The sequence below is a fragment of the Lepidochelys kempii genome, chromosome 23 (genome assembly GCF_965140265.1).
Source record: "Lepidochelys kempii isolate rLepKem1 chromosome 23, rLepKem1.hap2, whole genome shotgun sequence".
Taxonomy (NCBI): Eukaryota; Metazoa; Chordata; order Testudines; family Cheloniidae; genus Lepidochelys; species Lepidochelys kempii.
The window spans coordinates 13,788,570-13,812,258 of record NC_133278.1 but is presented as its reverse complement, the minus strand read 5'-3'; the positions used below and the strand labels follow the sequence as shown (position 1 = coordinate 13,812,258).

The window sequence follows — 23,689 nt, the reverse complement described above, 5'->3', positions numbered from 1 at the left end:
CCTCTCCAGCTGACACAAGTTGCCTGGGGTGGGAACAACCCATGACACCCTGAAAAGTGCCTTGTCCGTTCCTAGCCCCACAGCTGGGGGGGGGGGTGCTGAGCCCTATAACCCCTCTTCTTCTCCCCCGCCCCAAGACTATGGCTGGAGAATGCTGTATTCAGAACTGCATCAAACGGAACCATGGATGACCCCCGCTCCTGGGGGGAGGGCAGCACCCCCTGCTGGGCACATGGGGGGGCAGCACCAGGCTGTGAGCTGGGGCGGGGGGTGGTGGCTGTTAGAGCCTTGATGCTACTGTGGGAATTACACCTAGACTGATATTAAACTGCATGTGCGTCTGGCTGTCCCTGCGCCCCCTGCTGGAGGGGCCGGCTCCTGTGCTCTGTGTGTGTCCCTGGCGCCCCCTGCTGGAGGGGCCGGCTCCTGTGCTCTGTGTGTGTCCCTGGCGCCCCCTGCTGGAGGGGCTGGGTCCTGCGCCGTGTGTGTCCCTGGCGCCCCCTGCTGGAGGGCCGGGCCCTGCACTGGGGTGGGGGGGATGATGCTGGAGCAAGCCCTTCAGTAGCTTGGACAATGCTGCCTCTGACCCCACCATTAATAAAGTTTAATTTAAATCCCTCCCCAAGTCCTCGCTGAACTGGGGGGGGCAGTGCTGCCCCCCAGTGGCTGGGAGAACTACCCCACACGGGGGGGGGGGAGCATCTCATGGCCGGCCCGTCTCATCCCTTCTACCTGCTCTGTTTGTCCAGCCATCTCCCCCCCTGCCACCCCCCCATGTACCTCTCCCCATCCATCCTTCCCCCCACTGACCACTCCATCCTGCTATCCCGTACAATGCAGCACTCGATCCCTCCATCTATCACCCCACAGCCTCCTTCCCCCCCGACACACACACACCTCGCCCCCCCCAACCCCACCGCCATCCATGGGGCCAGCCTCCCCTCGTGACTCGCTCGCTCGTGGGTAGGAGACACTTGGGGTTTAATATTCACTCTTTTTTAATCTCTTTGTTCATTTTGGCAAATTGGGAGCAGGCCAAAGGTCTCCCCATGCCCACGTATTTACAGACCCGGCCTTGTTTGGCAGCTGCCTGGCAGGTGGTGGTGGTGGTGGGGGGGGCTCAGTTCTTGCCGGAGGGGGCAGGTGGATCACCCCATTAATGACAAACTGATCCAGAAACGCACGCTGGAGGGTGCCGGTGAAATCCAGGCCCAGCCCCACTTCTGACACAGGCCAGATAGGGCTAGGCGAGGGGGTGGGACCCATGGGTAGAGGGACCTGTGGGTCTGATCCAGGGGGGCAGGACACCAGGCTAGAGGGACCCATGGGTCTGATCTGTGAGGGAGGGGGCAGGATACCAGGTAGATGAGCCCCCTAGAGGGGACAGGCCCCATGTCCCATTCCCTGCCCCCCTGAGCCAGCCAGTCCCCCCACCCTGGGGCCAGATGGGAACTGGCACCCCCTAGAGGAGAAAGGCCCCGTGCCCCATTCACTAAGCCTATCCCCATGCACCCCAATGGGCAAAAGGCAGGGGATGGGCCCCACGACTAGAAAATATACCCAGTGAACCCCCCCCCAAAAGGCTCTGTAACCCCCATGGACTCCATCAGGCTTCCAGTATAAACCGGTGGTGCCCCCCTCCAGTGCTGGTAATAACCCAGCAGCCGCCTGCCCCAGCCCAGGGTCTCCACTCTGCCCCCAGTACAAACCAGTGAGCGTCAGACCTTTTAAGACAAACCATCTCCCCCCACCCCGCCATTCCCCCTCCCCGCTGAACCCCAGGGCCCCAGCTGATCTCCAGCTGCGGGGGAGGGGGGAGGGGGTGCTCCATTGTCAGTGCATATCCTGGGGGGGGCCACGAAGGTGTCTGTATAATGATGCCCCCCCTTGTCCATCCATCAGGTGGCATCTGGTGCCAGGAGGGGGAAGCGGGTGGCAGCTTTGGGGCCTACATTCCACAGTGCGGGGGGGCAGGGCTGGTTGGGGGGATCCCCCCATTGCTGATGAGTTATGGGGCATTTCCCCTCTTTGCTTGAGACACAAAGAGTTAAACAAACCGGTAGGGGGACCAATTCCAGGCCCCACCCCCACGCGCTCGGGGGGGCAGTCTGAGCCCCCCACCCTGATACGTAGCTCGCTGCCCCTCGAGGTTGGATTTGGCACAAGACAGAGTTTTGACAGCAAACTCCCATGTGGGGGGAAGTGGGCAGAGAGGGGCACGGTGGGGCGGGTACATTCAGCAGCCTGGCTGCCCCCCTGCTTGCCCCCCATCGTCTGAGTCACTGTAAAAAAATTGTCCAGAGAAGCAAGTTCTTGTGGGGGCACTCGTGGGGGGAGGGATCCCCAAAATGCTGGCTGTCCCCCCCGTCCGGGCGCCAATGGGTCTCTGTGTCCCCCAGAACATGCCTGGCGCATGCGTCTCCCAGCCAGGCTAGCGGGTGAGGGTGCGGGGGGGGGGGGGCGATGGCCTGGCGCCACCCCATGGAGTCCCTGATTGCTGCGGAGTGGGTCCCCGCCTCAGTTCTCAATGGGGTCTGGAAGAGAAAGAGAGAGGAGCAGAAGGACAGAGCAAAAAGACCTGGATCAGCCCCACACATCCATCACCCCAATACCCGGCCCCTTCCCTGTCCCTGGATCAGCCCCATGAGCCCATCTACCCCAGTATCCTGCTCCTCCCTGCCCCGCTGGATCAGGCCCATGGGCCGGGCACATCACCCCAGTATCCTGCCCTCTCTCTGCCCCTGGAGAGCCCCATGGGCCCATCTACCCTGGTATCCCGCCACCTCCCTGTCCCTGGATGAGCCCCAGAGGCCCATCAGCCCGGTCTCCCGTCTCACTCACTGGCTGTGGGCGCCAGCTCGGCCTCGCGGGGGGCCAGGTGGGGCTCGAGGGCGGGGGAGACGGTGAAGCGGGAGAAGCGCAGGGCATCCATCAGGCTGGGCTCTGCCCCCTTGGCTGGGAGCAGCACGGGGGGCGGCGTCGGGAGAGCCCCCGAGCTGGGGTCTGTCACCATGGAGACGAAAGATGGGTTCTGGGCCATCAGCGGGAAATCGTCGTCCCATTCAAAGCTGCCACCTGGGGGCAGGGGGAGGGTGAGAGGGGGCATGGCCAGCCCCACTCCACTGCCAATGGCCCCTCCTCAGGGAGGGATCCCCACTGGGGCCGATGCCCCTTTTCCCATTGGTCAGCACAGCTGACCTCCCCTCCCCTCATTGGTCATCATGGCTGATGTCCCCTCCCCAATTGGTTAGCACGGCCAACGCCCATTTCCCCATTGGGCAACGCCAAGGCCCCCTTCCCCCTTCCCCATGGGGATATGTGGCCTGTGTCTAGCCCCCCATCTCCTCCTGAGCCCCCTTGAGCACCCACCTCCCCCTGGCTCAGCTTCCTCCCCTGCCGCCCGCCTCGGGGCACCCTGGCAAGGGGGTGTCGACCGGCAGCTGCTGTTTATGGCTGTATGCAAATGAGCATTTTAAAATAAGCAAATGAGCCCATGAAATAATTGGTGATGGCTTAGCCCCACCCACCCCCCGGGGAGCCATTCCCACCCCCGTGGTGCGGGGCTCACTGAATCCGTCGGCGGGCGGGAAGGCCTCGAGGGCAGGCTGCCCCGTGGGGCCCTGGGTGGTGCCGCCCTCGCCCTCCGGGCCGCTCTGTGAGCTCAGCTCGTTGGTGGGTGTCTCCTAGGAGCAGACGGGGGAGAATTAATCCATAGGCCCCGCCCACTCCCGGCCTGGCCCCGCCCCCTTCCCATCACCCCCACACCCATGGCTCCTCCCTATTCCTTATCCCCGCCTTCCTAAACCAGACTCGACCTGCTGCTCTCCTGGCCCCGCCCTCCATCCCCAGGCCCCGCCCACATCCCCAGGCCCCGCCCACATCCTCAGGCCCCGCCCACATCCCCAGGCCCCGCCCTCACCTGGTCAAAGAGGTAGACGGTGAGGTCGTCGAAGAAGGACACCATCTTGCGTTTCCGGTCCAGCCCCAGTCCCCCGGACCCCGCCCACCTCCCCTGGCCCCGCCCTCACCTGGTCGAAGAGGTAGACGGTGACGTCGTCGTAGAAGGACACCATCTTGCGTTTCCGGTCCAGCCCCAGTCCCCCGGGCCCCGCCCACCTCCCCCGGCCCCGCCCTCACCTGGTCGAACAGGTAGACGGTGACGTCGTCGTAGAAGGACACCATCTTGCGTTTCCGGTCCAGCCCCAGTCCCCCGGGCCCCGCCCACATCCCCCGGGCCCCGCCCTCACCTGGTTGAAGAGGTAGACGGTGACGTCGTCGTAGAAGGACACCATCTTGCGTTTCCGGTCCAGCCCCAGTCCCCCGGGCCCCGCCCACCTCCCCCGGCCCCGCCCTCACCTGGTCGAAGAGGTAGACGGTGACGTCGTTGTAGAAGGACACCATCTTGCGTTTCCGGTCCAGCCCCAGTCCCCCGGGCCCCGCCCACCTCCCCCGGCCCCGCCCTCACCTGGTCGAAGAGGTAGACGGTGACGTCGTCGTAGAAGGACACCATCTTGCGTTTCCGGTCCAGCCCCAGTCCCCCGCCCACCTCCCCCGGCCCCGCCCTCACCTGGTCGAAGAGGTAGACGGTGACGTCGTCGTAGAAGGACACCATCTTGCGTTTCCGGTCCAGCCCTAGTCCCCCGGGCCCCGCCCACCTCCCCCGGCCCCGCCCTCACCTGGTTGAAGAGGTAGACGGTGACGTCGTCGTAGAAGGACACCATCTTGCGTTTCTGGTCCAGCCCCAGTCCCCCGGACCCCGCCCACCTCCCCTGGCCCCGCCCTCACCTGGTCGAAGAGGTAGACGGTGACGTCGTCGTAGAAGGACACCATCTTGCGTTTCCGGTCCAGCCCTAGTCCCCCGGGCCCCGCCCACCTCCCCCGGCCCCGCCCTCACCTGGTCGAAGAGGTAGACGGTGACGTCGTCGTAGAAGGACACCATCTTGCGTTTCCGGTCCAGCTCGGCAGCCTCCTCGGCCGAGCGCGGGGACTTGAGCAGCCCGCGCAGGTTGCGCCCGTCGTCCGAGTCGCTGACCACGATGGGGACGCCCCCGGCGCCCGGCGCCTCCTCGTCCTCCTCCTCCTCGCCCGGCCCCAGCGCCCCCCGCCCGGCCCCCTCCTCCTCCGGCGCCAGCCCCCCGCAGCCCTTCCGCCCTCCCGGGCCGGCGAAGGGCTGCAGGCTCAGCGGGGGCAGCGACAGAGACAGGCGCGAGACCTTGGCTGCAGGCGGGGATGGGGCAGGGGGAGAGAAGGGGGGGCAAAGGTCAGGGTCAGGGTTGAGAGGTCAGGGTCGCCGCCCCCCCCATCCATCCCTGCCACCGTCCCCGCCGCCCCACACCCCCATCCTCCCTCCTTCCACCCCCCCACACCTCCCTTCCTCTGTCCTGCAGAGGGTACCCTTCCCCCTCACACGGTCCCTCTCCCTGCCCCCAGATGGCACCCCCTTCCCCCCAGACGGTCCCCATCCCTTCCCCCAGATGGCACCCCCTTCCCCCCCCGATGGTCCCCATCCCTTCCCCCAGATGGCACCCCCTTCCCCCCAAGATGGTCCCCATCCCTTCCCCCAGATGGCACCCCCTTCCCCCCCAGACGGTCCCCATCCCTTCCCCCAGATGGCACCCCCTTCCCCCCCCAGATGGTCCCCATCCCTTCCCCCAGATGGCACCCCCTTCCCCCCAAGATGGTCCCCATCCCTTCCCCCAGATGGCCCCTATCCCTCCCCCCAGACGGTCCCTGCCCCCTCCCTCCGATGGCATCCCCGGCCCCTGGCGTCTCCCCACCTTTGATGTCCTCGCTGCCTGGGCTCCCCGCCGTGCTGAAGTCCGAGTGGGGCTGCGGCTGCTCAGACGCCAGGTCGGCCCCCTCGGGGCTGGGGACAGGGGCCTCCCCGCTCAGCTCCGGCGCCCCCTGGCCGTCCAGCTGCCCTTCCTCGCTCTCCGCCCCTTGCTCCTCTTCCTGGGGCGGCCCGCCTGCCGCCTCTCCGCTGCCCCCTTCCTCCTCGTCTTGGGTGCCCTGGGCCCCCTCGGGCTCCAGGGCCCAGAGCCGGATCACGGCCTCCTCCTTGGCAGCTGGGGCCCCGGACGCCGGGGTCCTTGGGTCCCGGTAGCTGCAGAGCAGGTTGCGGGTGATGTTCTCCCGCAGCGACACCAGCAGCTGCTCCTTGCACACCTGCACCACGAAGCCGGCCTCTGTCTTGGCCAGCTGCCCCCCGCCCTGCCCCGCTGCCGGCACCTCCTCCTCCCCCTGGCCCCCCTCTGCCTCGCCGTCCGAAAAACAGGCCAGCCCCCGCCCCACGTCCACCTCCTCCTCCATCCCCGGCGTCGCCTCCGACAGTGTCAGGTCGCTGGTGGACTCCGAGAGGGGCGTGGGGGGCAGCTGGGGGGCGTCCCCTTGGCCGGGCAGCTCCCCGTCCTCTTCCTCCTCAGTCCGCTCCTCGGCCTCCCGGACGAGGAGCTCCGGGGAGAAGGTGCTCTCCGTCTCGTAGCCCGCTGTCGGGGAACTTCTGGCCCGGCGAGGAGAAGCGGGAGGCCGGGCTGCAGCCCTCGGAGGAGCTGGCGTTGGAGGGGAGGTCCAGCGAGTCCCCGGAGTCCAGCGGGCCCTTCGGCCGGCCCGCCAGGGCCAGGCCGATCTGGGGGCCGTCCGCGAAGCCGTCCGCAGCCTTGGGCACGATGGCGATGGTCTCCTCGTCGGTGCTCTCCGCCAGCGTGGCCAGGGGCGGGATCTCCACCGGCATGATGGCGCTGCAGCAGGCGGCCGTCAGGCCGGGGAAGGGCGAGCCCGGCGGCCGCCCGGCCGCCCCCCGCTTGGGGTAGTCCTGGAGTTCGTAGCTCACCACGGCCGCGCCCATCAGCGGGTCGTAGAAGGCCGAGGGCGGGGGCGGGGCGGGGGGCTCGGCCCCGCCCTCTCCGGCCCCGGGGGGCCCCTCTCCCAGCAGGATGGGGCAGTCGGCCAGGGAGCCCCGCTCCACCTTGAGGGAGGAGTCGTCCTCGGTGCCGTAGCTGTCGCGGTGGGGCCGGGGGATGGGGGCGTGGTTGCTCCAGCCACTCACGACCTCCCCCCGGCCCGGGGCGCAGCGGCACCGCCCGCCCCGGCTGCAGAGGGGGCAGAGCAGGGGGTTGCGGCGCCCGGCCCCCCCGCTGCTGGCGTCCTCCCCGTCCGTGCTGCCGGCTGAGCTCTGCTCCTCCATCAGCGAGGGCTCCCGGTCCCAGGGGGGCGAGGGGCGGAACTCCGAGGGGTCCCCCGCCAGCGTCTCCCCGGCCCCCCGCTCCTCCAGCCCCTCGCAGTCCCAGCCGTGCTGCTGCTCCTTCAGCTCCCGGTACACGTGCAGGAGCGACTCCCCCAGGAAGACGCCCCCTGGCGCCGGCTCCGTCAGCGAGGTCTCCTGGATCTCGGCCCGGAAGGGGTTGGCGCCATGCCGCACCGGCTCCCGGGACGCCGAGATGAAGGGGTTGGTGGCACCGGGGGCCCAGCTGGACGGCCCCTCTGGCAGGAGGCGGCGGCGGGCTGGTGGCGGGGGGCTGCCCCGGCCTGCTTCAATGGGGTCCCAGTCGGAAGGGAAGAGGGGCTCTGGCGGGGAGCCGGGCACCCCGTATTGGCGCTCGTAGACGGGGCTGGGGGTGCAGACAGGGCCCTCGGGCCCTTCCCCGTCCCCGTGCTCCTCCAGCCGGATGTAGTACTCGCTGCTGACCGAGGGGCTGCGGGCGCTAATCACCGGGACCACGCTGGGCGTCTCCAGGCTCTGCCGCGCGGGCGCCTCGTAGAAGGGGTTGGCGCCGGGCACGGCCAGGCCGCCGTTGCTGGAGGGGGCAGCCCCGGCCTTCCAGCGCCCCAGCCGGGCCTTCTCCCACATGTACTCGAAGTTCAGCCCCCGGCTGCTCTCGGTGACCGTCAGGACATCGTCCAGGTCGGCCCCCTGGAAGCCATCCAGCAGCGGGTAGGCCGAGATCTCCTCCGAGCGGCGCCGGCTTGCGGGGGAGGCGGCCGGCGAGCGCTTGGGCTTCAGGGCATTCCAGCGCCACTCGAAACTCTCCTCCGCCTGCGCATGGCAGCGCTCCGTCAGCAGGTAGGTCAGCTGCAGGTGCAGCTCCTCCAGCGTGGGACGCTGTGGCGCTGGCAGCCAGCAGGACTGCATCACCTCGTACCTGCAATGGGAGGGAGAGGGGGCGGTCAGGGCAGGGCGGGATGGAACAGTCAGAGAAGAACAGTCGGAAAACAAACAGCTGGAGAGGTGGAAGAAGCACCAGAGGGAGAGAGAGAGAAGAGTCAGGAATAAGCCAGCTGTAGAGACTGAAGAACAGCCAGAGAGACACAGAAGGACCGGCAGAAAACAACAGCCAGAGAAACAGCTGGAGAGAGGTGAAAGAACAGTCTGAAAACAACTGCCAGAAAGAGACAGAAGAATTGGAAAACAGACAGAGCAGTCAGAAAGTAACAGCCAAAGATACAGAAGAACTGTCAAAAAGAAGCAGAACAGCCAGAAAAAAACTCAGAGAGAGACAGAAGAACAGGCAGAAACAGAAGAACAGTCGGGGGGAAAAACAGCCTGTCAGAGAGAGACAGAAGAACAGCCAGAAAAAACAAACAAACAGAAAAGTAGAAAGTAAAATCTGTAGAGACAGAAAAACAGTCGGAGACGGAAGAACAGTCAGAAAAACACAGCTAGAGAGGGAGGCAGAGGACCATTCGGAAAACAACGGTCAGAGAGAAAGAAGAACAGTCAGAAAACAACAGCCGGAGACACAGAGCAAAGCAGGACAAGATGAACGGCGAAATGAAGCAGTGATGGGGCCCAGCAACAGCCCAGCCAGGAACCACCCATGGCTGTCAGCGATGGAAGAGCCCATCAGGCGCACACCGAGTCCGGTGGTCCTCAGCCCTTTGGAGCGGCTGTACCAGGCTAGGGTCATGGCCAGCTAGCTCCCCACAGACCCAGCCGCTTGCTGGGACCTGCCGGGGAGCTGGGGCGGCTGTGGGGCAGGGAGCCAGCACTCACCAGTAGTCGGAGTAGGGCAGCTTCAGGCGTGGCTTGGCCAGCTTCATCTGCTGCTCTTTGATGACGAAGGCGAGAACCTCCTCGTCCGACAGGTGCCGGTAGGGCTGGCTGCCGAATTCAAACAGCTCCCACATCGTCACCCCCAGGGACCTGGGCAAAGCAGGGTTACGGGGTGAGTGCGGGGACCCCTTGCCCGGCGCTGAGATGCAGCTGCTCTGGGGTGAGGCGCGGCGGCTGGGTATACGGGGACCCCTCGTGTGGTGCTTGGATGTGGCCCCTGTGGAGTGGAGTGCAGGGGCTGGGTATACGGGACCCCAGCGCTGGGACGCAGCCCCTCTGGGGTGGACACATGGGCTGGTTAAACGGGGACTCCTCACCAGTGCTCAGATGCGGCCCCTCTCGGGTGGGGCATGGGCGGGGGTATATGGGAACCCCTCACCTGCTGCTGAGACGCAGCCCCTGTGGGGTGGGGGGTGGGGGCTGGTTATATAGGGACCCCTTGCCCGGTGCTGGGATGCGGCCCCTCTGGGGTTGGGCGCGGGGGCGGGTTAACAGCCACGTAGAACAGGTAGCTCTGAGACAGTGCTCCCGCCAAAGCTTCCCCCTTACTGACCCTTTGCCCCTCAGGCTGGGGGCGGCCCTGGCTGCCCCGGGGCTCGGCAGGGGGCAGAGGGCTCCGGGACACAGTGCGGGACTCACCAGACGTTGCTCTCCTTGCTCTGATCCACCACCACGAGCGTCCCGTGAACTTCGTCCAGCAGCTCCGGCGCCGCCCAGCGCAGCGGGATCCACAGCCGGTCGGGGGTGATGTAATAATCCTCCTGCACAGGGGGGAGAGGGGTCAGCACCGGGCAGGAACCCCCCTGAGTCCCCTGAGCCAGCCAGTCCCTGCCCTGGGGCCGGGTGGGAGCCGGCGCCCCCTAGAGGGGAAAGGCCCCATGACCCATTCCCCACCCCCCTGAGCCAGCCAGTCCCTGCCCTGGGGCCGGGTGGGAGCCGGCGCCCCCTAGAGGGGAAAGGCCAGCCCCATTTCCCACCCCCCTGAGCCAGCCAGTCCCCGCCCTGGGGCCGGGTGGGAGCCGGCGCCCCCTAGAGGGGAAAGGCCCCATGACCCATTTCCCACCCCCCTGAGCCAGCCAGTCCCTGCCCTGGGGCCGGGTGGGAGCCGGCGCCCCCTAGAGGGGAAAGGCCCCATGACCCATTCCCCACCCCCCTGAGCCAGCCAGTCCCTGCCCTGGGGCCGGGTGGGAGCCGGCGCCCCCTAGAGGGGAAAGGCCAGCCCCATTTCCCACCCCCCTGAGCCAGCCAGTCCCTGCCCTGGGGCCAGGTGGGAGCCGGCGCCCCCTAGAGGGGAAAGGCCCCATGACCCATTCCCCACCCCCCTGAGCCAGCCAGTCCCCGCCCTGGGGCCGGGTGGGAGCCGGCGCCCCCTAGAGGGGAAAGGCCCCATGACCCATTTCCCACCCCCCTGAGCCAGCCAGTCCCCGCCCCACCCCAGGGCTCGCACCTTGTAGTTGTTGTGCGAGAGGCCATAGTCGCCGACCCGGACGGTGAGGTCGGAGGTCAGCAGGCAGTTCCGCAGGGCTAGGTCGCTGTGGGGGAATGTGGGGAGACCCCAGTCAGCAGCCGGCAGCTTCCCCTGGGGACACCCCACCTGTGTCACACCTGCCCTGGGGAGAGCGCTACCTCCCAGACACCCCCACTCTAATCCCTCCATCCCCCTCCCCTCCCGGAGGTGGGATAGAACCCAGGAGTCCTGGCCCCCAGCCCTCCCTGCTCTAACCACTAAACCCCCCCTCCCCTCTCGGAGGTGGAATAGAACCCAGGAGTCCTGGCCCCCAGCCCTCCCTGCTCTAACCACTAGACCCCCCTCCCCTCTCGGAGGTGGGATAGAACCCAGGAGTCCTGGCCCCCAGTCCTCCCTCCTGGCACTAACCCCCTGAATCCCCTCCCCTCCCGCAGCCGGGAGAGAACCCCGGCGTCCGGGTGCTCACCTGTGGATGTAATTGTTCTTGTGGAGGTGCAGCAGCCCCAAGGTGAGCTCATAGGCCATGCGCTGCAGGGTGCCGAGGTCGCGGGTCAGCAGGTCGGGGGTCAGCCCCTCGGCCTGGCGCTGGGCTCGCAGGTAGCGCTTCAAGTCGCCCTGGGGCAACGGGGGAGGGATGGGGGGGAGGTCAGGCAGGCCGGGGCACAGATGGGGGCACCGGGGACCCCGCGGGGGCCACCGTACCCCTCCAGCAACCGGCAGCAACCTTGGAGCCCACAGCAGCTGGTAGAGTGGGGATTCCCCACCCAGCTTCCGGCAGCATGGGGCTATGACACACAGGTCGGCAGTGCGCACTGCCCCCAGGAGAGGGCGCACTCCCCTTCTCGGACAGACACACACACGCCCAGCGGGGAGTTCTGCTCCCAGCCACCAGAGAGCAGTGGGACGACACAAACACAAAGAGAGCCATTCTGAGCCCAGCCATCAGGGGACACACACACACACAAAGCCCCCCCACACCCCCACAGGGCTGTTCTGAGCCCAGCCACGAGGGGACAGCGCTGCGCCCCCCCCCCATCCCCACGCAGCCCCCGCCCGCGCTCACCAGCTGGCAGAACTCCATGATGAGCAGGAAGGGGATGGTCTCCGTGCACAGCCCCAGACACTGCAGGATGTTCGGGTGCTGAAGGCTTCTTCAAAGCCGGGGGGACAGAGAGAGAGAGAGCGAGAGCACTGTCATTCCCCATGGCAACAGCGGCACCCGGATGCCTGGGTTCTATCCTGGCTCTGGGAGGGGAGGGGAGTCTGGTGGTTAGAGTGGGGAGGGGGCTGGGAGCCAGGACTCCTGGGTTCTCTCGGCAGCTCTGACAATGATTTAGTCTGGGCAAGCCCCTCCCCCACGTGCCTCGATTTCCCCCTCCGCAAAGTGTGTGTGTGTGGGGGGGAGGCTCCTGCCCTTTCCACAGGGGGCAGAAAGTTTCCCAAAGGGCTGGAAAATGCTGTGGGATCCTCAGTGGAGAGGGGTGGGGGACGATCCCAGTGACTAGCTCCTCGAAACCCTTCCCAGATCCTCCCCTACTGATGGGCTGGGGAAGGAGGCGTGGGGGTGTGTGTGTGTGTGTGGTGATTTTTAGCGGTGGGACTTTTATCTCGACGCTGTGGCTTTAAACACAGGTGTGGCAAGCCCTGCCCCCAATCTCAGTAAGTCTGGGTTGAAACAGGACCACCATGGGCTGCTTTCACACCACTGCATGATACAGGTTTCCTCTTATCTTTGTGCTCTAAGGATGCTGAGATGTGACTGCTTCTGGGGTGGGGCGCGAGGCCTGGGTATACGGGGACCCCTCGCCCGGCACTGAGGTGCAGCCACCTCTGGGGTGCGGCACAGGGACTGAGTATACGGGGACCCCTCGCCCAGCGCTGAGATGCAGCCACTTCTGGGGATCCCCCATCCCCTAATTACCGGTAGGGCTGAGCCTCCGACAGGAACTTCCTCTGCTCCAGGGGTCCGGCGCTGACCCGGAGCTCCTTCACCACCACCTGGGCTGGGGTGAAGTCAGAGAAGATCTCCCCCAGGATCACCTAGGAGACAGATCTGACAGTCATACCACAGGGTCTGCACCCCAGTGGGGCCCAATCCCCCCCCCATGCCTCCGCCTGTGGTGGGGGGCCCCCACTAGGGGGGCAGATTAGCGTGCAGTCTCTGAGGCCCGTCCAGCCCTCGGCCTCTCTGGTGCGGGGGCTGCTGAGACCCCGCAAACTTGTTTCACACAGGGGCAACAAAATGGCGTGTCAGATGGGAACAGCTCCCCGTCACTAGAGCGGAAAGGCCCTGAGCCCCATTCCCACTCCCACCCCAAGCCAGCCAGTCCCTGCCCTGGGGCGGGGTGGGAGTTGGCGTCCTCTAGAGGGGAAAGGCCCCGTGCCCCATTCCCTGCCCCCTTGAGCCAGCTAGTCCCTGCCCTGGGGACAGGTGGGAACCGGCTCTCCCTGGATGTGACACCTGTGGAGGCCGGGGGGGCGGGGAGCAGGTAGCAAAGTGGCAGGGGAGGCGCACTCACCTTCCCAAACCAGCCGTTCCCGATCTCCTGCAGGTAGCTGAGGTGCTGCCGGCTCAAGCCCAGATGCTTCACTAGGTCTGGAAGGGGACACAGGAGGGTGAGGAGGGGCTGAACCCTGCCAGCACCTCCACTGGGGAGAAGGGAGCTCCCGTGACGGCCCTCTACCCACCTTCATCCGATCCCTCCTCCTAGCAGGAAAGAGGTTAGGACCAGGGGGTCGCAATCCTCCTTCAGAGGCCCCCAGGAGGCTGGGTCATCGGCTCCTCCGCAACATGGCTTCCAGAATCACTGGCTAATCTAGAACCATGTTCCCAGAGTCACTGCATCCCCATTGGGTCATCTAGAACATGGCTTCGAATGGAGCGGACACCTCGATTGCTAGTCTAGAATGTGCTTTCCAGAGTTGCTTCATCTGCACCCACTCATCTAGAACCTCACTGGTCTAGAATCGGGTTGCGAGAGTCATTGCATCTGAGAACATTTTTTTGAATATACCCCTAGTGTCATAGACTAATCTAGAACATGGTGTCCAGAGCTGCTTTGTCCACACTAGTTAGTCTAGAACATTACTTGTCTATAAAGAGATTTCCAGAGCTAGAACATTGTTAGTCTAGACCCTCTTTCCCAGTGTCATTACTTCCACATTTGGTTAGTCTAGAGTCTGCTTTACAGTGTCACTGCTGCCTCATTGATTGGTCTAGAACCTGCTTTCTTGATTTGCTGCATTTACATTGGCTACTCTAGATCCCAGCCTCCAGTCACTGAATCTTCACTGTTTAATGTAGAATGTGGTTACCAGAATCTCTGCGTCCTCATTGGGTAGTCTAGAACATGGTCTGTGGTCTTTTGCCCTATCTGCTGATCCAGAATGTGGCATCTAATGCCATTGTGTCCCGGATGCTAGTTCAAGGCTGCAGCCATTTCAGCCCCTTTGTCAGGTCTAGTTTTGACCTAATAAATAATTAGTGGCTGATCTAGATCCTGGTGGGTCTACACATAGTGTCTCAACACTCACTGGGTAGCTTAGAACCTTATTTCCAGAGCCATTTCATCCCCATTGGCTAGCCTGGAAACGGAGTCAGTCCATCTCCACTGACCAGAATAACCTCTTCCATGTTGATTAGCCTAGAACCAGAGCTTTCTCATCCTCGTCAACTACCTAAAATAAGAGTCACCACATCCCAGTTGACTAGTGTAGAACCAATGCCTCCCCATGGACTAGCTTAGAACCAGTACCACCAATCCCACTGACAAGCCTAGAACCAGAGTCTCCCTGCCTCCATAGACTAGTCTAGAACCAGAACTCCCCCTTGCCCATTGACTAACCAAGAACCAGAGGCACCCAGTCTCCATTGACTAGCCTAGAACCAAGCTAACATAGCCCATTCCCACTGGACAACCAAGAACCTGGTTTTCCAAACCACCCCATCCCCACAGTCCAGGCATGTATCACACCCAGTTGGGAGACAAGCATGTCCTCTACCTGTCTTGGGCATCTGCTGGCTGGGAGCCGGGAGCGAGACCTCAGAGAGCGGCAGGATGTAGACGTCTGGGATGGACTGGGACGATGAGGTCTCCTCGGCGGGTGGCGTGTACTCCCCTGAATACTCCTCCCCATCCGGGTTCTCGAACTCCTGCAGGGTGCAAGCAGACAGGGACGCATGAGGACCTGGGGTGTCGTGTCTCTCTCCACTTGCTCCCTCCTTTCTAGGGCCTATGTCTCTCAAGGCACAGGGCCTGGGAACCACAAATCCCAGGGGTGGAAGGCAGGTGGTCCCGGGCTCAGAACAGGGGTGTTCCAGGTGTGTGGTTTTCCCTTAAAAGGCCAGCATGCCCTGTGACACCCAGCTGTGCTCCTCCCCAGCCCCAGCCACCTCTCACCTTGAAGCCAACATCGCCCCGTTTGCAGCACAGACAGGTGAGCAGGAGAAAGATGAAGGCCAGGAGACCTGAACAGGAGATCAAGACCACGGCATATGGGGGTGCAAGAGGGAACCGGCCTTGGGACAGACCATCTAGGGGAGAGAGAAATGAGAGTAAGAACTGGCCCGGTGCTGAGATGCAGCCCCTCTGGGGCAGGGCACGGGAGCTGGTTATACAGGGATCCCTTGCATGGCACTGAGATGCGGCCACCTCTGGGGCAGGGCGGGGGACGGGTTAGACCACTGTGCTCAGCTATTGATATAACAGCTCATTTCTGCATAGCTCCCACACGGTCGTTAATTCAGGCCCCCTCCCCGCTCTTGAAGACCACTGCCCAGACTCCTCTTCCCCCCGTCACAACATGCCCCAGTGGTCCGGACCCTCCCCCATTCCTGGGACTGTCGTGATTGAGCTCTGTGGGGAAAACCCCATTGGAACCGCTACCAGTTCCGGGCGTTACAGGGCAAATAACGCCCAGTCCCCGTTGAAATGGTAATTCGTGGCAAATGCAGGATTTAGGGAGGGGGCGAGGGATGGATGGATGGATGTGGAGCGCGGACAGACAGACAGACTTCTCCGAATTCACCCATCAGGAATTGGGCCAAGACCCCTCCCCAAATCACTGACTAGGAATTGGGCCTTGATCCCCAACTGCCCCACTAGTAACCGGGCCAAGACACTACCTGCAACTCACCCACCGGGCACCAGGCCGACAGCTCTTGTACCCCAAATTACCCCTCCCGAAACCTGACCCAAAACCACCCCCAAACACCTGCTCTGGGGACTGGACCCAGACACGCCCCCTCAACCAACTTGCTGGGAACCAGGCCCAGGTCCCACACACTCCCGTCATACCAGGGTGCCACCGATCAGTGGCCCAACAGGCCCAGCCGCCCGAAATGTGGACCTCTCCCCTCCCCGCAAAATCCATAACGCACCCCCCCCACCAGCACCCCAACTCCCAACACCCCATCCCCACCCTCCTGCCGCCACACAAACACATGTCACTAGCCCGGGACTGACTAAGCCGCTCTGTGGAGGGGACAGGCCTGGCCACCTAAGAAGAGAAACTTACAACCCAGCCACGGGGGAGGAAAACCCCCATCCCGACCCAGCCCCCCAAATGACACACAAAGTGATGGGGTCGTGTCGGGGCGTGCAACCAGGTGGTGCTCGATGGAGGGGTGGAAAACAGGTGGGACAGAAGTAAGGAAGGAGAAATGGGACATGGCGGGGAGGGAGCGAAGGAAGGGATGGAGGAGGAAGGGGACAGCGGATGGAGGGAGCGAAGGAAGGGAGGGAGAGGAAGGGGACGGCAGAGGGATGAAGGAGGAATGGGATGGCGGAGGGAGGGAGCGAAGGAAGGGGACGGCGGAGGGAGGAAACGAAGGAAGGGATGGAGGAGGACAGCGGATGGAGGGAGCGAAGGAAGGGATGGAGGAGGGAGGGGAAGGCGGATGGAGGGAGCGAAGGAAGGGATGGAGGAGGAAGGGGAAGGCGGATGGAGGGAGCAAAGGAAGGGATGGAGGAGGAAGGGGACAGCAGAGGGAGTGAGCGAAGGAAGGGATGGAGGAGGAAGGGGACAGCGGAGGGAGGGAGCGAAGGAAGGGATGAAGGAGGAAGGGGATGGCAGAGGGATGAAGGAGGAAGGGGACAGAGGATAGAGGGAGTGAAGGAAGGGATGGAGGAGGAAGGGGACGGCGGATGGAGGGAACAAAGGAAGGGATGGAGGAGGAAGGGGATGGCAGAGGTAGGGAGCAAAGGAAGAGATGGAGGAGGAAGGGGACGGCGGAGGGAGGGAGCGAAGGAAGGGATGAAGGAGGAAGGGGACGGCGGAGGGAGGGAGCAAAAGAAGGGATGGAGGAGGAAGGGGATGGCGGATGGAGGGAGCGAAGGAAGGGATGGAGGAGGAAGGGGACGGCGGATGGAGGGAGCGAAGGAAGGCATGAAGGAGGAAGGGGACGGTGGATGGAGGGAGCAAAGGAAGGGATGGAGGAGGAAGGGGACGTCAGAGGGAGGGAGCGAAGGGAGAGATGGAGGAGGAATGGAATGGTGGAGGGATGAAGGAGGAAAGGGATGGCGAAGGGAGGGAGAGAAGGAAGGAATGAAGGAGAAAAGGGATGGCAGAGGGAGGTAGCGAAGGGAGGGATAAAGGAGGAAGGGGACGGCAGAGGGATGAAGGAAGAAGGGGACATCGGAAGGAGAGAGTGAAGGAAGGGCTGGAGGAGGAAGGGGACGGCAGAGGTAGGGAGCGAAGGAAGGGCTGGAGGAGGAAGGGAATGGTGGAGGGAGGGAGCGAAGGGAGGGATGAAGGAGAAAAGGGATGGCAGAGGGAAGTAGAGAAGGGAGGGATGAAGGAAGTATGGAGAGCAGGTTAGAGCGAACAAGGAAGGGATGGAGGAGGAATGGTAAGCAGGTTACAGCGACGGAAGGGATGAAGGAGAAAGGGGATGTCGGAGGGAGGGAGCAAAGGAAGGGATGGAGGAGGAAGGGGACGTTGGAGGGAGGGAGCGAAGGAAGGGATGAAGGAGGAAAGGGATGGCGGAGGGAGGTAGCGAAGGAAGGGATGAAGGAGGAAGGGAACAGCGGAGGGAGGAAGGAGGAATGGGGCGGCGGACGGAGGGAGTGAAGGAAGGGATGAAGGAGGAATGGGACAGCGGAGGGAGGAAGGAGGAATGGGGTGGCGGATGGAACAAGCGAAGGAAGGGATGAAGGAGGAAGCGGACGGCGGAGGGAGGGAGCGAAGGAAGGCATGAAGGAGGAAAGGGATGGCAGAGGGAGTGAAGGAAGGGATGAATGAGGAAGGGGATGGCAGAGGGATGAAGGAGGAATGGGACAGCGGATGAGGGAGCGAAGGAAGGGATGAAGGAGGAAGGGGATGGCGGAGGGATGAAGGAGGAATGGGACGGTGGACGGAGGGAGTGAAGGAAGGGATGAAGGAGGAATGGGACAGCGGAGGGATGAAGGAGGAAGGGGATGTCGGAGGGAGGGAGTGAAGGGAGAGATGGAGGAGGAATGGGACAGCGGAGGGATGAAGGAGGAAGGGGATGTCAGAGGGAGGGAGTGAAGGGAGAGATGGAGGAGGAATGGGACAGCGGAGGGAGGAAGGAGGCATGGGACGGCGGATGGAATGAGTGAAGTAAGGGATGGAGGAGGAAGGGGATGGCGGAGGGATGAAGGAGGAATGGGACGGTGGACGGAGGGAGCGAAGGAAGGGGATGGCGGAGGGAGGGAGCGAAGGAAGGCATGAAGGAGGAAGGGGATGGCAGAGGGATGAAGGAGGAATGGGACAGCGGATGGAGGGAGCGAAGGAAGGGGATGGCGGAGGGAGGGAGCGAAGGGAGGGATGGCGGAAGAAAGGAAAGCAGGTTAGAGCGAACAAGGAAGGGATGGAGGAGGGATGGTAAGCAGGTTACAGCGACAGAAGGGATGAAGGAAGCAGAGGAGGGATGAAGAGGTGGAAGGACCGGAGGGGGGGGATCCGCCAGGGGATCTGTCCCCTCCGCATGCCCAGACACCAGGGAGGCCGTCCAGGCCCGGGGCTCACCGTTCTCCAGCGGCGCTGCCAAGGCTCTGTCCGGGTTGAAATACGACATAGAGGCGGCCAGCAGGACGACAGGCCCCTGTCTTAGCATTGTCGGGGCTCGGCGGGCATCAATCGGCGGGGGCCACCGGCGGGGAGATGGCCTAGGTCCGGGGAGGGAGCGGGGGGGACCCGGGGTAGGGAAGCCAGGCGCGGGCCCCGCCGCCTGAAACGGGGGAGGTGCGCGGGACAGGGGGGGCGTGCCCGGTGGCTTTCACACATCCGACGGGACGAGGGGGACCCGGGCCAGAGGGCACCCCGGCTTCGCATCTCCGGGAAGATGGGCCGGCCTGGCCTGGGCTGCTACCGGGTTTTCATCCCGAAGCATCTTCCTTCCTTCCTCCGCCTCAGGGCCCCCAGGGGAAGGAGGGAAGGGGCCAATCCGCCCAGCGGAGGGCTGGCGGGGGCCAAGCGATAGGAAGGATCAGGCACGGGCTATGCCCATGCCAACAATAGAGTGGGGGGAGAAGAATTGGGGAGGGTGGGATGCAGGGCGGAAAGGAAGACTGGGGCGGGGGAGGGGAGATCCCGGCCGACGTCTGGGTTTCCCCCCCTTTTCCAGGGATGGGGGGGGGCGGGGAAGTGGATGAGGGGGGGAAGGGGAGAAGAAAAGGAGGATCAAATCCAATGGGAGGCTGGCTGATTTCGGCATCCGCCTGGCTGGGGAGCGGGGCTGCTGGAATTGATGGAGACAAGACCCACCCCCTTCGGACAGACCCCCCCCCCAAGTCACCGCCGGGCTCGCTGATTGGGCCCAGGAGCTGTCCGTCAGGGCCAGAAGCCCAAAGAAAGGAGAGAGGAAGGGAGAGGGGGAGGGCGGAGAGATGCAGGAGATGGATGGGGGGAGCGTCTCCATGGTTACCTTCTCCCTGGTACCAGCCTCAGCAGCACTGGGGCACTGTGGGAGAGGGATGGGGAGGGAAGGTGTGTGTGTGTTGGGGGGGGTATTTTGGGGAGAGGGTGGAGTTTGGGGGTGCAGGGTGTTGGGGGGAGCCACCGGGGGATTCCCCAAGCCAGAGTGTGGGGAGAGAGCTGGGTGGAGGTGTCATGTGCAAACACACGCAGTGTCACACACACAATGGGCCACACACACACACACACAAACATACACGGCTCGCACACACCCTGACAGTGTCAGATACACAAACGGCTCACACACACCCTGACTGTCACACACACACGGCCTGCACGCACCCTGTCACACACACACGGCTCGCACGCACCCTGACAGTGTCACATACACATGGCTCGCACACACCCTGACAGTGTCATACACACACCCCCTGACAGTGTCACATACACACATGGCTCATGCACACACCCTGACAGTGTCACACACACATGGCTTGCACACACACCGCTCATACACACCCTGTCACACACACATGGCTTGCACGCACACTGACTGTCACACATATGTGGCTCACACACACCCAGCTTGCGTGCACACACTGACTGTCACACAGACACACCCAGCTCAAACACACACTGACAGAGTCACACCCACACACACACAGCTTGTACACATCCCAACAGTGTCACACACACACAGTTCATACACACCCTGACAGTGTCACACACACATGCCTCATACACTCACTAAGCGCTACACACACGCGGCTCATACACACACTGCACCCTCACACGCAGACATGTCCGTGTGATGTCTCATACACACACAGAGTGTCACACACACATCCTGGCTCCTGCATACTCACAAGGCCCCCCCCCCCACACGGCGTCACACACACACAGTTTCACATACCCACACAGTCTCTCTCTCCCTTTCACAGAGAATCACACACACACGTGAAGTTTCACGTACCCAGACATAGTCTCTCTTTCTCTCTTTCACACACACACCAAGTCTAAAACACAAACACACACACAGCGTATCACACTAGCTAAGCAAGGGGCCTCCAAATGCCCCTGAAAACAGGGCACCCTCCTTGAGTGGGTGTGTTTCCGGGGGGGGGGGCACCAGGCTCGGTTCTTGGACATGTTTATTGTCAATGACCCGGGAGCAAACAGAGCACCCCGTGCCGATAACGCCAACGACCCGCTGATGAGGGCTGCGGTAAATGCCGCCGAGGACAGGCCACCGAGACAGAGCGACCAGGATCGCTGGGGGCACACAAAAAACATGCACTGGGCTTCGGTGAAATGCAGAGTCCTCCGCCCAGGAGCAAGGAACCAAGGCCCGTGCTATTGGACTGGGCGGGGACTCGGTGCCAGGACGCGGCATCTGGAAAAGATCTGGGGTCTTGTTGGAGAATCAGCTGACCACACGGGCACTACGGCCTAAAGGGGTAAGGCCAGCTGGGGATGCACAAACAGGGGGATCTCAAAGAGTTTATTTCACCTCTGGGTTTGGCCTTGGTGCGACCGCGGCTGGACTCCAAGAAGGACGGTGCTCAGTCGATAGGGCCCTATCAAATTCACGACCATGGAAAACGTGGCACGGACCGTGAAATCTGGTCTCCCCCGTGAAATCTCATATTACCTTATGCTGTACCGATTTCACGGGGGAGACCAGCGTTTCTCCAGCTGGGGGGCCTGAGACAAAAGGGGGTCATGGGGAGGGGTCACAAGGATATTGTAGGGGGGTGACGTTATCGCCACCCTTACTTCTGCACTGCCTTCAGAGCTGGGTGGCCGGACAGCAGCAGCTGCTGGCTGAGGGCCCAGCTCTGAAGGCAGGGCTGCTGTCAGCAGCAGCGCAGAAGTAAGGGTAGCTAGTACTGCGGCCCCCCTACAATCACCTTGTGACCCCCCTTTTGGGTCAGGACCCCTACAATTACACCAGCATGACAGTTCAGAGTTGAATACCTGAACTCACGACATTTAAAATTTTTAAAATCCTATGACCCATGAAATTGACCAACATGGACCATGAATTTGGTAGGGCCCCATCAATCGGCGAGGGGGCCAGAGAAGAGTTCTCTCATGTGGGGAACAAATATTTAATCACGGGCTCCTCAGCCTGGCAAGGGATGGTTGGAGCCTGATCCCACGGCTGGTGGTTGGAGCTAGACGCATTCAGATGGCAAATCGGGGCCGGGTTTTGAAGAGGGAGGGGAAGTTACCAAGGGGCCTGGTGGATTCTCCTGCCCTGGCAATTACTCAGCCCAGGTGGCTGGTTTTGGGGATCTGCTCTCGTCAACCGGGAATGAATTCAGGGCAGCGCCCTGGGTGGGGTCATACAGGAGGTCAAATGAGCTGATCGCAAGGGTCCCTGCTGGCCATGAATCTATGAACCTAGGAATCATGGCATCAGACACACACACACAGCCACCCACACACACCCCCAACACAGCCAGGCAGGGGCGGAGGGCGCAGTCCCAGGCCAGTAGTCATCCTGGTTGGGGGCGCAAGATGTGTTGGGTGCAGTTGAAAACCACCCCCACGTGCACACACACACAGGGAACCAGCACCGAATGTGAGCAAACATCTCTCATGCATCCAGCACCCCTATGCTGGGATCCCCCCTCATCCCACCCCCCCCACCCGCTGGGATGCCCCCTTCCCTCCCCTCCCAGCCCCCTCCCCTGCTGGGTTCCCCCTCCACCCCACAGCCCCTCCACTGGGATCCCACTCCCCTCCACACCACAGCCCCCCTCTGCTGGGATCCCACTTTGCACCCCTGGCCTCTATCACAGCCCCCCACCCCGCGATGCTGAGTGGGTAGCATAGAACCCACAGCCCCACTGCTCAGCCCCGCCAGGGGATCGCTGAGCTGAGAGACCCCGGAAAGCTGAGTCAGTTTCTAGATGGGGCACAGGCGGGGGGGGGGGGGAGCTGAGAGGAATGTGATGTCATCGTTGTCACAGACAGACAGACTCGCGTGCGCACACAGTCTAGACACACACATCCCCAACCACAGAGACAGACAGCCCCCCAACCACACAGACACACACACCCCAGCCACACACACACAACCCCAGCCACACAGACACAAATACACAGAACCCCAACCACATAGACACCCTCCCCCAACCACACAGACACACACACAATCCCAGCCACACAGACACAAATACACAGAACCCCAACCACATAGACACCCCCCAACCACAGACATCCCCACCACACAGACACACCCACCCACAACCACACAGATACACAACCCCAACCATGCAGACACCCCAAACCCCACAGACACACAACCCCAACCATACACACACACACAACCCCAAACACAGACAAGCCCAAACACACAGATATAACCCCAAACACGCAGAAATATAGAAACAACCCCAAACACAGAAATCCAACCCCAAACACACAGACACTTTCATACGCAGAGACAATCCCAAATATACATGCCAAACACAAACACACAGACACTCACACAACCCCACATACTCATGCACACATGCACAAACAACCCCAAACACACACACATGTGTATGCATGCACCTACAGCCCCAAACACACACACATGTGTATGCATGCACCTACAGCCCCAAACACACACCCAGAGACACACACAAACACACACAGATGCACCCACACAGACCCGAGTGTGCACAGCCACAGAGATGCCCCCACACACAGCCACAAACATTCCCCCACACATAGGAGACACACAAACCCCGCCCCCCTCACCCCAAGTGCGCATGAAGAAAACAGCCGCCACAAACAGCCGTCCCCCCTCACACACAGCCACTCCCCCACACTGACTGCACACAGACAAATACCACCTGCTACTGCCTGTCTGCATCTCACTCGTCTCTGGGCAGGGCGGGGGGGTCTAGTGGTTAGAGCAGGGGGACTGGGGGTCCAGACTCCTGGGTTCTATACCTGGCTCTGGGAGGGGAGTGGTGTCTTGTGGTTAGAGCAAGAGGGCTGGGGATTCAGCACAGTCGGCTTCTCACACAAATACCAGGTTAGGAGAAAAACACCCAGTAAATCAGCAGCTTAATTCTCTGCCATTTGCGGCGGCTGGGCACTTTACAGCTTCCCCAATGAAAAGGGAGATTTACAGGCTCCCGGCTCAGCCTGGGCCACCAGCCACGGGCTGTGTCTGGGATGGGGGAGCGGGCCAAGGGGAACCGGCCAGACCTCAAAGGGCTACAGACACATGGCCCTTCAGACTAGTCACCCCTGACTGCAGCGGGGGCAGGGCTGGGTTCTGATCTCAGCTA

The 23,689-nt window shown here is 62.8% G+C and overlaps 1 protein-coding gene across 1 annotated transcript; it reads right to left on the bottom strand.

Annotated features, from left to right (window-relative positions):
• Positions 1-980: 980 nt before the first annotated feature.
• LMTK3 (lemur tyrosine kinase 3) lies at positions 981-19,240 on the bottom strand. The gene is given in 16 exon segments (XM_073322201.1): positions 981-2,534; positions 2,842-3,075; positions 3,569-3,683; positions 4,895-5,217; positions 5,778-6,483; positions 6,485-8,138; positions 8,990-9,139; positions 9,689-9,810; positions 10,497-10,581; positions 10,984-11,132; positions 11,581-11,668; positions 12,439-12,557; positions 13,037-13,113; positions 14,520-14,670; positions 14,918-15,051; positions 18,507-19,240. Coding segments are annotated over 16 exon segments (4,212 nt in total). The 5' UTR covers positions 18,595-19,240; the 3' UTR covers positions 981-2,517.
• Positions 19,241-23,689: the final 4,449 nt, after the last annotated feature.